This window comes from Oncorhynchus clarkii, chromosome 17 (assembly GCF_045791955.1).
Source record: "Oncorhynchus clarkii lewisi isolate Uvic-CL-2024 chromosome 17, UVic_Ocla_1.0, whole genome shotgun sequence".
Taxonomy (NCBI): domain Eukaryota; kingdom Metazoa; phylum Chordata; class Actinopteri; order Salmoniformes; family Salmonidae; genus Oncorhynchus; species Oncorhynchus clarkii.
In genome coordinates, this window is record NC_092163.1 from 1,719,145 (window position 1) to 1,735,507 (window position 16,363).

At 49.7% G+C, this 16,363-nt stretch overlaps 1 protein-coding gene across 1 annotated transcript in view; it reads left to right on the forward strand.

Moving 5' to 3' along the window:
• LOC139370017 (general transcription factor 3C polypeptide 1) overlaps positions 1–16,363 on the forward strand; it is a 74,364-nt gene that overhangs the window by 16,426 nt on the left and 41,575 nt on the right. The window contains exons 10-16 of the mRNA XM_071109306.1: positions 3,751–3,917; positions 4,023–4,114; positions 4,638–4,791; positions 5,626–5,729; positions 8,125–8,270; positions 11,820–11,892; positions 13,938–14,575. Of these exons, the coding sequence (XP_070965407.1) occupies positions 3,751–3,917; positions 4,023–4,114; positions 4,638–4,791; positions 5,626–5,729; positions 8,125–8,270; positions 11,820–11,892; positions 13,938–14,575 (1,374 nt within the window). The remainder of the gene's footprint in view (positions 1–3,750; positions 3,918–4,022; positions 4,115–4,637; positions 4,792–5,625; positions 5,730–8,124; positions 8,271–11,819; positions 11,893–13,937; positions 14,576–16,363) is intronic.

Below are 16,363 nucleotides of genomic sequence, written 5' to 3' on the forward strand. Positions count from 1 at the left end.
ACCCATCACGAGTAAGTACCCAACACCCTAAATACTGACCCAACACCTTAAATACTGACCCAACACCTTAAATACTGACCCAACACCTTAAATACTGACCCAACACCTTAATACTGACCCAACACCTTAAATACTGACCCAACACCTTAAATACCGACCCAACACCTTAAATACTGACCCAACACTGACCCAACACCTTAAATACTGACCCAACACCTTAAATACCGACCCAACACTGACCCAACACCTTAAATACTGACTCAACACCTTAAATACTGACCCCAACACCTTAAATACTGACCCAACACCTTAAATACTGACCCAACACTGACCCAACACCTTAAATACTGACCCAACACCTTAAATACTGACCTTAAATACTGACCCAACACCTTAAATACTGACCCAACACTGACCCAACACCTTAAATACTGACCCAACACCTTAAATACTGACCCAACACCTTAAATACTGACCCAGCACCTTAAATACTGACCCAACACTGACCCAACACTTTAAATACTGACCCAACACCTTAAATACTGACCCAACACCTTAAATACTGACCCAACACCTTAAATACTGACCCAACACTGACCCAACACCTTAAATACTGACCCAACACCTTAAATACTGACCCAACACCTTAAATACTGACCCAACACTGACCCATCACCTTAAATACTGACCCAACACCTTAAATACTGATCTAACTCTACTTCCTGGTAGCTCATCACTCTAAACCCATCATGAGTAAGTACCCAACACCTTAAATACTGACCCAACACCTTAAATACTGACATAACTCTACTTCCTGGTACCTCATCACTCTGCACCCATCACGAGTAAGGACCCAACACCTTAAATACTGACCCAACACCTTAAATACTGACCCAACACCTTAAATACTCACCCAACACCTTCAATACTGACCCAACACCTTAAATACTCACCCAACACCTTCAATACTGACCCAACACCTTAAATACTGACCTAACTCTACTTCCTGGTACCTCATCACTCTGCACCCATCACGAGTAAGTACCCAACACCTTAAATACTGACCCAACACCTTAAATACGGACCCAACACCTTAAATACTGACCCAACACCTTAAATACTGACCCAACACCTTAAATACTGACCCAACACCGACCCAACACCTTAAATACTGACCCAACACCGACCCAACACCTTAAATACTGACCCAACACCTTAAATACTGACCCAACACCGACCCAACACCTTAAATACTGACCCAACACCGACCCAACACCTTAAATACTGACCCAACACCTTAAATACTGACCCAACACCTTAAATACTGACCCAACACCTTATATACTGACCCAACACCTTAAATACTGATCTAACTCTACTTCCTGGTACCTCATCACTCTGCACCCACCCTAACACCCAATTCCCTACCCCTTAGCATCCTGTAGGGGTTCAATCGAACTAATGCTCATTTAAGATTTTGTCTCCGTTTACAGTGCATTCGGAAAGTATTCAGACCCCTTCACTTTTTTTCCCGCATTTTACAGCCTTATTCTAATATAATAATACATTTTATAAATCCCTCATCAGTCTACACACACCACTCCATAATCACAAATCAAAAACAGGTTATTTAGACATTTATGCAAAAGTATAAAACAAAAAAAAAATGAAATATCACATTTACTTAAGAATTCAGACCCTTTACTCAGTACTTTGACAGTGATTACAGCCTTGAGTCTTCTTGGGTATGACGCTACAAGCTTGTCACACCTGTATTTTGGGGAGTTTCTCCCATTCTTCTCTGTAGATCCTCTCAAGCTCTGTCAGGTTGGATGGGGAGCGTCGCTGCACAGCTATTTTCAGGTCTCTCCAGAGATGTTTGATCGGGTTCAAGTCTGGGCTCTGGCTGTGACATTCAGAGACTTGTCCCGAAGGCAATCCTGCGTTGTCTTGGCTGTGTGCTTTAGGGTCGTTGTCCTGTTGGAAGGTGAACCTTCGCCCCAGTCTGAGGTCCTGAGTGCTCTGGAGCAGGTTTTCATCATGGATCTCTCTGTACTTTGCTCTGTTCATCTTTCCCTCGATCCTGACTAGTCTCCCAGTCCCTGTCACTGAAAAACATCCCCACAGCATGATGCTGCCACCACCATGCTTCACCGTAGGGATGGTGCCAGGTTTCCTTCAGATGTGACACTTGGCATTCAGGCCAAAGAGTTCAATCTTGGTTTCATCAGACCAGAGAATCTTGTTTTTCATGGGAGTCTTCTGAGATTCTTTACATACCTTTAGGTGCCAACTCCAAGCGGGCTGTTGTGAGCCTTTTACTGAGGAGTGGCTTCCGTCTGGCCACTCTACCATTAAGGCCTGATTGGTGGAATGCTGCAGAGATGGTTGTCCTTCTGGGAGGTTCTCCCATCTCCACAGAGGAACTCTGGATGCCCAGTCAGTAACCGTCAAGTTCTTGGTCACCTCCCTGACCAAGGCCCTTTTCCACCGATTGCTCAGTTTGGTCGGGTGGCCAGCTCTAGGAAGAGTCTTGGTGGCTCCAAACTTCTTCTGTTTAGGAGTGATGGAGGCCACTGTGTTCTTGGGGACCTTCAATGCTGCAGAAATGTTTTGGTACCCTTCCCCAGATCTGTGCCTCGACACAATCCTGTCTCGGAGCTCTATGGACAATTCCTTCGACCTCATGGCTTGGTTTTTGCTCTGACATGCACTGTCAACTGTGGGACCTTATATAGACAGGTGTGTGCCTTTCCAAATCATGTCCAATCAATTGAATTTACCACAGGTGCACAACAATCAAGTTGTAGAAACATCTCAAGGATGATCAATGGAAACAGGATGCAACTGGAGCTGAATTTAGTCTCATAGCAAAGAGTCTGAGTACTTATGTAAATAAGGTATTTCTGTTTTTACATTGCTAAAAACCTTTTTTCGCTTTGTCATTATGGGGTATTGTGATGTCATTATGGGGTATTGTGATGTCATTATGGGGGTATTGTGATGTCATTATGGGGTATTGTGATGTCATTATGGGGTTATTGTGAAGTCATTATGGGGTTATTGTGATGTCATTATGTGGGTAGATTGAAGATAGTAGATTGAAAACATTGTTATCCATTTTAGAACAAGGCTGTAACAAAATGTGGAAAAAGTGAAGGAGTCTGAATACTTTCCGAAAGCACTGAACCTGTTCAGAACGCTGAGATGGAAAGGTTTGTTGTAGAACAGATATGATTGGCTGTCAGGTAGAATAGGGAACCTGTTCAGACCGCTGAGATGGAAAGGTTTGTTGGAGAACAGATATGATTGGCTGTCAGGTAGAATAGAGATGGAAAGGTTTGTTGGAGAACAGATATGATTGGCTGTCAGGTAGAATAGAGATGGAAAGGTTTGTTGTAGAACAGATATGATTGGCTGTCAGGTAGAATAGGGAACCTGTTCAGAACGCTGAGATGGAAAGGTTTGTTGGAGAACAGATATGATTGGCTGTCAGGTAGTATAGAGATGGAAAGGTTTGTTGGAGAACAGATATGATTGGCTGTCAGGTAGAATAGAGATGGAAAGGTTTGTTGGAGAACAGATATGATTCGCTGTCAGGTAGAATAGAGATGGAAAGGTTTGTTGGAGAACAGATATGATTGGCTGTCAAGTAGAGGAATTGTATCAGATCTATTTCTATCTGTGATGTTTCATGCCCCTAAATATGCCCCTGCTTTCACTTGCCTCCTACCACGCCCCCTACCAAAGGTGGAGCCAATCAGGAGCCAGAGCTGGAATCTTGGCTCAGCCCAGTTGCGGAGGAGGAGTCAAAATTCGGTCCTGACGTTTCATTGGACAAGACGGGGAGTATGTTCGCAGGCAACAGCCAAGCAGAGGACAGCGTCACGGTCATCGAGGAGATCCCCAGTCAGAAGGTGAGGCTGTGTGTCTCTCAAACATTATGATGTAGAGATGTCTTTAAATCTAGTGCATGAATTCCCTGTCTGAATCCCTGTCCCCCCCGGTCTCTGTTGGGTCAGGAGCACCACCGCCAGACTTACCGCCTGCTGAAGAGGAAGAACGTGATTGTGGAAGCTGTTCAGAGCCTCAAGATCATAGAGGGCCTCTTCACGTCAGTCACACCACTTCCTGTCTCACTGGGATTTGTTGTTAAAAAAATACAAATAATAATTCTCAATCTGATTATATTGTTCTTCTCATCCCTCCTCCCTCTCTCTGTCCCTCTCTCTGTCCCTCTCTCTGTCCCTCTCTCTGTCCCTCTCTCTGTCCCTCTCTCTGTCCCTCTCTCTGTCCCTCTCTCTGTCCCTCTCTCTGTCCCTCTCTCTCTGTCCCTCTCTCTCTGTCCCTCTCTCTCTGTCCCTCTGTCGCTCTCTCTCTCTCTGTCTCTCTGTCTCTCTCTCGTCTCTCTCTCTCTTCCTCCCTCTCTGTCCCTCTCTCTGTCCCTCTCCCTGTCCCTCTCTCCCTGTCCCTCTCTCCCTGTCCCTCTCTCTCTGTCCCTCTCTCTCTCTCTCTGTCGCTCTCTCTCTCTCTGTCTCTCTGTCTCTCTCTGTCTCTCTCTCTCTCTTCCTCCCTCTCTGTCCCTCTCCCTCCCTCCCTCTCTCCCCTCCTCCCTCTCTTCCTCTCTGTCCCTCTAGAATCCAGAGGTTGGTTCAGGATGAGGAGAAGCTAGATGGTGTGAACACTAAGTGTTGTAAGAAGTCTATCCTGCGTCTCATCAGATCTCTGTCTAAAGAGGGAATGCTCAAACTGTTCAGAACCACTGTTATACAGGACGGAGTCAGCAAGAAGGTACACACACACACACACACACACACCGGACACACACACAGACACACACACCGGATATAAACAGACATAATTCACACAGTGCATTTACAGCTTGTTACCATGACTACACACCTATAGATGATATATTCAACTAGTTTCTCTAACAGTTTATCACTTTGTCTTCTCTTCTCCTCCTTATCTCCTCTCCTCCCTCTCCTCCTATCCCTCTCCTCCTATCCCTCTCCTCCTATCCCTCTCCTATCCCTCTCCTCCTCCTCCTATCCCTCTCCTCCTCTCCTCCCCTCTCCTCCCCCTCCTCTCCTCCCCCTCCTCTCCTCCCCCTCCTCTCCTCCCCTCTCCTCCTCCCCCTCTCCTCCTCCCCCTCTCCTCCTCCCCCTCTCCTCCCCCTCCTCTCCTCCCCTCTCCTCCTATCCCTCTCCTCCTATCCCTCTCCTCCTATCCCTCTCCTCCTATCCCTCTCCTCCTCCCCCTCCTCTCCTCCCCTCTCCTCCTCCCCCTCTCCTCCTCCCCCTCTCCTCCTCCTCCTCTCCTCCCCCTCCTCTCCTCCCCTCTCCTCCTATCCCTCTCCTCCTATCCCTCTCCTCCTCTCCTCCCCTCTCCTCCTATCCCTCTCCTCCTCCTCTCCTCTCCTCCCCTCTCCTCCTATCCCTCTCCTCTCCTCCTCCTCTCCTCCCCTCTCCTCCTATCCCTCTCCTCCTCCTCTCCTCCCCTCTCCTCCTATCCCTCTCCTCCTCCTCTCCTCCCCCTCTCCTCCTCTCCCTCTCCTCCTCCTCCTCCCCTTCTCCTCCTATCCCTCTCCTCCTCCTCCCCCCCTCTCCTCCTCCTCTCCTCCAGGTGGAGTTTATAGTCCACCCCTCTGTCTCTCCTAGTGATGCTTTAGTGAAGTCGGCTATAGAACAGGTCCGCTTCCGAATCTCCAGCTCCTACCCTGCTGCACGGTGAGACAGACAGACAGACACCCTGCTGCACGGTCAGACAGACAGACAGACAGACAGACCCTGCTGCACGGTGAGACAGACAGACAGACCCTGCTGCACGGTGAGACAGACAGACAGACCCTGCTGCACGGTGAGACAGACAGACAGACACCCTGCTGCACGGTGAGACAGACAGACAGACAAACCCTGCTGCACGGTGAGACAGACAGACAGACACCCTGCTGCACGGTGAGACAGACACCCTGCTGCACGGTGAGACAGACAGACAGACAGACAGACCCTGCTGCACGGTGAGACAGACAGACAGACACCCTGCTGCACGGTGAGTCAGACAGACAGACAGACACCCTGCTGCACGGTGAGACAGACAGACAGACACCCTGCTGCACGGTGAGACAGACAGACAGACCCTGCTGCACGGTGAGACAGACAGACAGACCCTGCTGCACGGTGAGACAGACAGACAGACACCCTGCTGCACGGTGAGACAGACAGACAGACACCCTGCTGCACGGTGAGACAGACAGACAGACACCCTGCTGCACGGTCAGACAGACAGACAGACAGACAGACCCTGCTGCACAGTGAGACAGACAGACAGACCCTGCTGCACGGTGAGACAGACAGACAGACCCTGCTGCACGGTGAGACAGACAGACAGACCCTGCTGCACGGTGAGACAGACAGACAGACACCCTGCTGCACGGTGAGACAGACAGACAGACAAACCCTGCTGCACGGTGAGACAGACAGACAGACACCCTGCTGCACGGTGAGACAGACACCCTGCTGCACGGTGAGACAGACAGACAGACAGACAGACCCTGCTGCACGGTGAGACAGACAGACAGACACCCTGCTGCACGGTGAGACAGACAGACAGACACCCTGCTGCACGGTGAGACAGACAGACAGACCCTGCTGCACGGTGAGACAGACAGACAGACCCTGCTGCACGGTGAGACAGACAGACAGACCCTGCTGCACGGTGAGACAGACAGACAGACACCCTGCTGCACGGTGAGACAGACAGACAGACACCCTGCTACACGGTGAGACAGACAGACAGACACCCTGCTGCACGGTCAGACAGACAGACAGACAGACAGACACCCTGCTGCACGGTGAGACAGACAGACAGACCCTGCTGCACGGTGAGACAGACAGACAGACACCCTGCTGCACGGTCAGACAGACAGACAGACACCCTGCTGCACGGTCAGACAGACAGACAGACAGACACCCTGCTGCACGGTCAGACAGACAGACAGACGGACACCCTGCTGCACGGTGAGACAGACAGACAGACACCCTGCTGCACGGTCAGACAGACAGACAGACAGACAGACACCCTGCTGCACGGTGAGACAGACAGACAGACAGACAGACACCCTGCTGCACGGTGAGACAGACAGACAGACAGACACCCTGCTGCATGGTCAGACAGACAGACAGACGGACACCCTGCTGCACGGTGAGACAGACAGACAGACACCCTGCTGCACGGTCAGACAGACAGACAGACAGACAGACACCCTGCTGCACGGTCAGACAGACAGACAGACACCCTGCTGCACGGTCAGACAGACAGACAGACAGACAGACACCCTGCTGCACGGTGAGACAGACAGACAGACAGACACCCTGCTGCACGGTGAGACAGACAGACAGACAGACACCCTGCTGCACGGTGCGACAGACAGACACCCTGCTGCACGGTGAGACAGACAGACAGACAGACAGACAGACAGACAGACAGACCCTGCTGCACGGTGAGACAGACAGACAGACAGACCCTGCTGCACGGTGAGACAGACAGACAGACAGACCCTGCTGCACGGTGAGACAGACAGACAGACAGACAGACCCTGCTGCACGGTGAGACAGACAGACAGACAGACCCTGCTGCACGGTGAAACAGACAGACAGACAGACCCTGCTGCACGGTGAGACAGACAGACAGACAGACAGACAGACAGACAGACAGATTTAAGAGTGTGTAAAGACTCCTCTCTAACTGCTCTCTTTCATTTCTCTCTATCCTTCTTTCTTTCCTTCTATCTCTTTCTCTATCCTTCTTTCTTTCCTTCTCTCTCTTTCTCTATCCTTCTTTCTTTCCTTCTCTCTCTTTCTCTATCCTTCTTTCTTTCCTTCTCTCTCTTTCTCTATCCTTCTTTCTTTCCTTCTCTCTCTCTCTCTTTCCTTCTCTCTCTCTCTCTTTCCTTCTCTCGCTTAATTTCTCTCTATCCATCTCTTTCTCTATCCTTCTTTCATTTCTATCTAACCTTCTCTCTCTCTTTCATTTCTCTCTCTCTCTTTCATTTCTCTCTCTCTCTTTCATTTCTCTCTCTCTCTCTCTCTCTCTCTCTCTCCATCCTCCCCTCTCTCTCTGTAGTAATGAAATGCAGGAAGAGGAGAAGGCGAAGGAGAGGGAGAGGAGCAGTGTGGGAAATGAGGTGCCTGCTGAACCCCAGAATATGAGAACAGAGGACAAGATGGGAGACAAAGACAAACAACTGAAGAACTTCAAACCTTCTATAGGTAAACTTCTGTGTGGCGTGAGATGGTGGTTACCCTGGAACCTGGAACCTGGAACCTGACTGTTCATTAGCTGAGATGGTTGTTACCCTGGAACCTGACTGTTCAGTAGCTGAGATGGTTGTTACCCTGGAACCTGACTGTTCAGTAGCTGAGATGGTTGTTACCCTGGAACCTGACTGTTCAGTAGCTGAGATGGTTGTTACCCTGCTACCTGGAACGTGACTGTTCAGTAGCTGAGATGGTTGTTACCCTGCTACCTGGAACCTGACTGTTCAGTAGCTGAGATGGTTGTTACCCTGCTACCTGGAACCTGACTGTTTAGTAGCTGAGATGGTTGTAACCCTGGAACCTGATACCTGACTGTTCAGTAGCTGAGATGGTTGTTACCCTGGAACCTGACTGTTCAGTAGCTGAGATGGTTGTTACCCTGGAACCTGACTGTTCAGTAGCTGAGATGGTTGTTACCCTGGAACCTGACTGTTCAGTAGCTGAGATGGTTGTTATCCTGCTACCTGGAACCTGACTGTTCAGTAGCTGAGATGGTTGTAACCCTGCTACCTGGAACCTGACTGTTCAGTAGCTGAGATGGTTGTAACCCTGCTACCTGGAACCTGACTGTTCAGTAGCTGAGATGGTTGTTACCCTGGAACCTGACTGTTCAGTAGCTGAGATGGTTGTTACCCTGGAACCTGACTGTTCAGTAGCTGAGATGGTTGTTACCCTGGAACCTGACTGTTCAGTAGCTGAGATGGTTGTTACCCTGGAACCTGACTGTTCAGTAGCTGAGATGGTTGTTACCCTGCTACCTGGAACCTGACTGTTCAGTAGCTGAGATGGTTGTTACCCTGCTACCTGGAACCTGACTGTTCAGTAGCTGAGATGGTTGTAACCCTGCTACCTGGAACCTGACTGTTCAGTAGCTGAGATGGTTGTTACCCTGCTACCTGACTGTTCAGAAGCTGAGATGGTTGTTACCCTGCTACCTGACTGTTCAGAAGCTGAGATGGTTGTTACCCTGGAACCTGACTGTTCAGTAGCTGAGATGGTTGTTACCCTGGAACCTGACTGTTCTGTAGCTGAGATGGTTGTTATCCTGGAACCTGGAACCTGACTGTTCAGTAGCTGAGATGGTTGTTACCCTGGAACCTGACTGTTCAGTAGCTGAGATGGTTGTTACCCTGCTACCTGGAACGTGACTGTTCAGTAGCTGAGATGGTTGTTACCCTGCTACCTGGAACCTGACTGTTCAGTAGCTGAGATGGTTGTTACCCTGGAACCTGACTGTTCAGAAGCTGAGATGGTTGTTACCCTGGAACCTGACTGTTCAGTAGCTGAGATGGTTGTTACCCTGGAACCTGACTGTTCAGTAGCTGAGATGGTTGTTACCCTGGAACCTGACTGTTCAGTAGCTGAGATGGTTGTTACCCTGGAACCTGACTGTTCAGTAGCTGAGATGGTTGTTACCCTGCTACCTGGAACCTGACTGTTCATTAGCTGAGATGGTTGTTACCCTGGAACCTGACTGTTCAGTAGCTGAGATGGTTGTTACCCTGGAACCTGACTGTTCAGTAGCTGAGATGGTTGTTACCCTGGAACCTGACTGTTCAGAAGCTGAGATGGTTGTTACCCTGCTACCTGACTGTTCAGAAGCTGAGATGGTTGTTACCCTGCTACCTGACTGTTCAGTAGCTGAGATGGTTGTTACCCTGCTACCTGGAACCTGACTGTTCAGTAGCTGAGCTGGTTGTTACCCTGCTACCTGGAACCTGACTGTTCAGTAGCTGAGATGGTTGTTACCCTGGAACCTGACTGTTCAGTAGCTGAGATGGTTGTTACCCTGCTACCTGGAACCTGACTGTTCAGTAGCTGAGATGGTTGTTACCCTGGAACCTGACTGTTCAGTAGCTGAGATGGTTGTTACCCTGGAACCTGACTGTTCAGTAGCTGAGATGGTTGTTACCCTGGAACCTGACTGTTCAGTAGCTGAGATGGTTGTTACCCTGGAACCTGACTGTTCAGTAGCTGAGATGGTTGTTACCCTGGAACCTGACTGTTTAGTAGCTGAGATGGTTGTTACCCTGGAACCTGACTGTTCAGTAGCTGAGATGGTTGTTACCCTAGAACCTGACTGTTCAGTAGCTGAGATGGTTGTTACCCTGCTACCTGGAACCTGACTGTTCAGTAGCTGAGATGGTTGTTACCCTGGAACCTGACTGTTCAGTAGCTGAGATGGTTGTTACCCTGCTACCTGGAACCTGACTGTTCAGTAGCTGAGATGGTTGTTACCCTGCTACCTGGAACCTGACTGTTCAGTAGCTGAGATGGTTGTTACCCTGCTACCTGGAACCTGACTGTTCAGTAGCTGAGATGGTTGTTATCCTGCTACCTGGAACCTGACTGTTCAGTAGCTGAGATTGTTGTTATCCTGCTACCTGGAACCTGACTGTTCAGTAGCTGAGATTGTTGTTACCCTGCTACCTGGAACCTGACTGTTCAGTAGCTGAGATGGTTGTTACCCTGGAACCTGGAACCTGACTGTTCAGTAGCTGAGATGGTTGTTACCCTGCTACCTGGAACCTGACTGTTCAGTAGCTGAGATTGTTGTTACCCTGCTACCTGGAACCTGACTGTTCAGTAGCTGAGATGGTTGTTACCCTGCTACCTGGAACCTGACTGTTCAGTAGCTGAGATGGTTGTTACCCTGGAACCTGACTGTTCAGTAGCTGAGAGGGTTGTTACCCTGCTACCTGGAACCTGACTGTTCAGTAGCTGAGATGGTTGTTAACCTGGAACCTGACTGTTCAGTAGCTGAGATGGTTGTTACCCTGGAACCTGACTGTTCAGTAGCTGAGATGGTTGTTAACCTGGAACCTGACTGTTCAGTAGCTGAGATGGTTGTTACCCTGGAACCTGACTGTTCAGTAGCTGAGATGGTTGTTACCCTGGAACCTGACTGTTCAGTAGCTGAGATGGTTGTTACCCTGGAACCTGACTGTTCAGTAGCTGAGATGGTTGTTACCCTGCTACCTGGAACCTGACTGCTCAAGTCTCTCTCTGTCTCCCCCCCAGTCCCAGGTCTCAAGTCTGTCTCTGTCTCCCCCCCAGTCCCAGGTCTCAAGTCTCTCTCTCTCTCTGTCTCCCCCCCAGTCCCAGGTCTCAAGTCTCTCTCTCTCTGTCTCCCCCCCAGTCCCAAGTCTCAAGTCTCTCTCTCTCTGTCTCCCCCCCAGTCCCAGGTCTCAAGTCTCTCTCTCTCTGTCTCCCCCCCAGTCCCAGGTCTCAAGTCTCTCTCTCTCTGTCTCCCCCCCAGTCCCAGGTCTCAAGTCTCTCTCTCTCTGTCTCCCCCCCAGTCCCAGGTCTCAAGTTTCTCTCTCTCTCTGTCTCCCCCCCCCAGTCCCAGGTCTCAAGTCTCTCTCTGTCTCCCCCCCAGTCCCAGGTCTCAAGTCTCTCTCTCTCTGTCTCCCCCCCAGTCCCAGGTCTCAAGTCTCTCTCTCTCTCTGTCTCCCCCCAGTCCCAGGTCTCAAGTCTCTCTCTCTCTCTGTCTCCCCCCAGTCCCAGGTCTCAGCAGGTCTTTGGGGTACCAGCCTAAGATGCCTCGTCTGAGACTGACACACACCTTCTTGTGGTACGCACCAGTATTACCCTTAAACTAACTAGTCTCACAGTCAGTATTACCTTTAAACTAACTAGTCTCACAGTCAGTATTACCTTTAAACTAACTAGTCCCACAGTCAGTATTACCCTTAACTAGTCCCAGAGTCAGTATTACCCTTAACTAGTCCCAGAGTCAGTATTACCCTTAACTAGTCCCAGAGTCAGTATTACCCTCAACTAGTCCCAGAGTCAGTATTACCCTCAACTAGTCCCAGAGTCAGTATTACCCTCAACTAGTCCCAGAGTCAGTATTACCCTCAACTAGTCCCAGAGTCAGTGTTACCCTCAACTAGTCCCAGAGTCAGTATTACCCTCAACTAGTCCCAGAGTCAGTGTTACCCTCAACTAGTCCCAGAGTCAGTGTTACCCTCAACTAGTCCCAGAGTCAGTGTTACCCTCAACTAGTCCCAGAGTCAGTATTACCCTCAACTAGTCCCAGAGTCAGTATTACCCTCAACTAGTCCCAGAGTCAGTGTTACCCTCAACTAGTCCCAGTCAGTGTTACCCTCCAACTAGTCCCAGAGTCAGTATTACCCTCAACTAGTCCCAGAGTCAGTATTACCCTCAACTAGTCCCAGAGTCAGTGTTACCCTCAACTAGTCCCAGAGTCAGTATTACCCTCAACTAGTCCCAGAGTCAGTGTTACCCTCAACTAGTCCCAGAGTCAGTGTTACCCTCAACTAGTCCCAGAGTCAGTGTTACCCTCAACTAGTCCCAGAGTCAGTATTACCCTCAACTAGTCCCAGAGTCAGTATTACCCTCAACTAGTCCCAGAGTCAGTATTACCCTCAACTAGTCCCAGAGTCAGTATTACCCTCAACTAGTCCCAGAGTCAGTATTACCCTCAACTAGTCCCAGAGTCAGTATTACCCTCAACTAGTCCCAGAGTCAGTATTACCCTCAACTAGTCCCAGAGTCAGTATTACCCTCAACTAGTCCCAGAGTCAGTATTACCCTTAACTAGTCCCAGAGTCAGTATTACCCTCCAACTAGTCCCAGAGTCAGTATTACCCTCAACTAGTCCCAGAGTCAGTATTACCCTCAACTAGTCCCAGAGTCAGTATTACCCTCAACTAGTCCCACAGTCAGTATTACCCTCAGCTAGTCCCAGAGTCAGTATTACCCTCAACTAGTCCCAGAGTCAGTATTAGCCTCGAACTAGTCCCAGAGTCAGTATTAGCCTTAACTAGTCCCAGAGTCAGTATTACCCTTAACTAGTCCCAGAGTCAGTATTACCCTCCAACTAGTCCCAGAGTCAGTATTACCCTCCAACTAGTCCCAGAGTCAGTATTACCCTTAACTAGTCCCAGAGTCAGTATTACCCTCAACTAGTCCCAGAGTCAGTATTACCCTCAACTAGTCCCAGAGTCAGTATTACCCTTAACTAGTCCCAGAGTCAGTATTACCCTTAACTAGTCCCAGAGTCAGTATTACCCTTAACTAGTCCCAGAGTCAGTATTACCCTCAACTAGTCCCAGAGTCAGTATTAGCCTCAACTAGTCCCAGAGTCAGTATTACCCTTAACTAGTCCCAGAGTCAGTATTACCCTTAACTAGTCCCAGAGTCAGTATTACCCTTAACTAGTCCCAGAGTCAGTATTACCCTTAACTAGTCCCAGAGTCAGTATTACCCTCAACTAGTCCCAGAGTCAGTATTACCCTCAACTAGTCCCAGAGTCAGTATTACCCTCCAACTAGTCCCAGAGTCAGTATTACCCTCCAACTAGTCCCAGAGTCAGTATTACCCTCAACTAGTCCCAGAGTCAGTATTAGCCTCGAACTAGTCCCAGAGTCAGTATTACCCTCAACTAGTCCCAGAGTCAAGCTACTTTTCTCTTTGTCGGATAAATAAAGTATTTTGGATTTAATTACATTTATTGTTCTAGTAAACCTAGTATTTCATGCCCCACAGTGTGTCCTGGGCAACGTAAGGGGGTTCAGTTACAAAACTCATGAAGTCAGAGAAACACTTGTTAAAACCTTAGCAATATTTATCATTGATCAAATGTCTTCCTAGGTATCTGGTCTACGGACACCCCCTGAGACACCCCTCTACCCCCACTCCCCCTGACCTCCACAACACCTCCAGCTCTATCGTCCTCCCCACGGATAACCCTGGTGTCCAGACTACCTACCCCACCACCCCCAGTAACCCCTCACAACCCCAAACTACACACCCTGACGACACCCATCCTTCTAGCTCTGAACACACAGACCTCCCCACCGCAACCCCCCGAAACACAGACTCCCCCAATCCCCAGAACTCAAACCTCCCCACCTCATCCCCCCGAAATACAGACTCCCCCAATCCCCAGAACTCGGACCTCCCCACCTCAACCCCCCGAAACACAGACTCCCCCAATCCCCAGAACTCAGACCTCCCCACCTCAACCCCCCGAAACACAGACTCCCCCAATCCCCAGAACTCAGACCTCCCCACCTCAACCCCCCGAAACACAGACTCCCCCAATCCCCAGAACTCAGACCTCCCCGACACCCAGAGCCCACCCACTGACAACGCTGCAGTAAGTGACCCCGCCTCCACAGAGGGACAGCCAGGCCTGACCCCTGACCCGGAAGTGATGTCATTGTTGGCGGAGGAAGAGCAGGAGGTGATCAATCTGACAGATGTCGGACACGACCCTGACATGAAAGGTTAATTTCCTGTTATTGGTGCTAGAATATGTGAATGAATGCTAACCTCCCCTGTTATTGATGCTATAATATGTGAATGAATGCTAACCTCCCCTGTTATTGATGCTACAATATGTGAATGAATGCTAACCTCCCCTGTTATTGGTACTATAATATGTGAATGAATGCTAACCTCCCCTGTTATTGATGCTACAATATGTGAATGAATGCTAACCTCCCCTGTTATTGATGCTATAATATGTGAATGAATGCTAACCTCCCCTGTTATTGGTACTATAATATGTGAATGAATGCTAACCTCCCCTGTTATTGGTACTATAATATGTGAATGAATGCTAACCTCCCCTGTTATTGGTACTAGTAAGAGGTTTGCATGTTTTGGGGACATAAGCTTTGTGCCTCTAACTTTCCAACTCGTCATTATTCACAATTCATTCAGGATGATCTGTAATCATGGTGTCATCCCCCATTTCATGGTAGCATCCCCCATTTCATGGTAGCATCCCGCATTCATGGTAGCATCCCCCATTTCATGGTAGCATCCCGCATTCACGGTAGCATCCCGCATTCATGGTAGCATCCCACATTCACGGCAGCATCCCGCATTCACGGTAGCATCCCACATTCACGGTAGCATCCCACATTCATGGTAGCATCCCACATTCATGGTAGCATCCCACATTCATGGTAGCATCCCGCATTCATGGTAGCATCCCGCATTCATGGTAGCATCCCGCATTCATGGTAGCATCCCGCATTCATGGTAGCATCCCGCATTCACGGTAGCATCCCACATTCACGGTAGCATCCCACATTCATGGTAGCATCCCACATTCACGGTAGCATCCCACATTCACGGTAGCATCCCACATTCACGGTAGCATCCCACATTCACGGCAGCATCCCGCATTCACGGTAGCATCCCACATTCACGGTAGCATCCCGCATTCACGGTAGCATCCCGCATTCATGGTAGCATCCCGCATTCATGGTAGCATCCCACATTCATGGTAGCATCCCACATTCACGGCAGCATCCCGCATTCATGGTAGCATCCCACATTCACGGCAGCATCCCGCATTCATGGTAGCATCCCCCATTCATGGTAGCAGTGTTCAGAAAACATGTTATATTGTTATTTACAGTAAAAGTGACTCCAAAATGACAAAATACATTTATCCAAAGCAAACTGCTAAAACATCAACAAGTGTGTAGAGTCACAAGCTTGATATAATCATCAGCCCGCTAGGAATATGGGACCAAATAGTAAATATGTTAACTAAATGTAATACAGTAAGGTGATGTGTCCTAATACCCACGGCCCCTTTAAATGGGGGGGACCACGGCCCCTTTAAATGGGGGGGACCACGGCCCCTTTAAATGGGGGGGACCACGGCCCCTTTAAATGGGGGGGACCACGGCCCCTTTAAATGGGGGGGACCACGGCCCCTTTAAATGGGGGGGACCACGGCCCCTTTAAATGGGGGGGACCACGGCCCCTTTAAATGGGGGGGACCACGGCCCCTTTAAATGGGGGGGACCACGGCCCCTTTAAATGGGGGGGACCACGGCCCCTTTAAATGGGGGGGACCACGGCCCCTTTAAATGGGGGGGACCACGGCCCCTTTAAATTGGGGGGGACCACGGCCCCTTTAAATGGGGGGACCACGGCCTCTTTAAATGGGGGGGACCACGGCCCCTTTAAATGGGGGGGACCACGGCCCCTTTAAATGGGGGGACCACGGCCCCTTTAAATGGGGGGGACCACGGCCCCTTTAAATGGGGGGA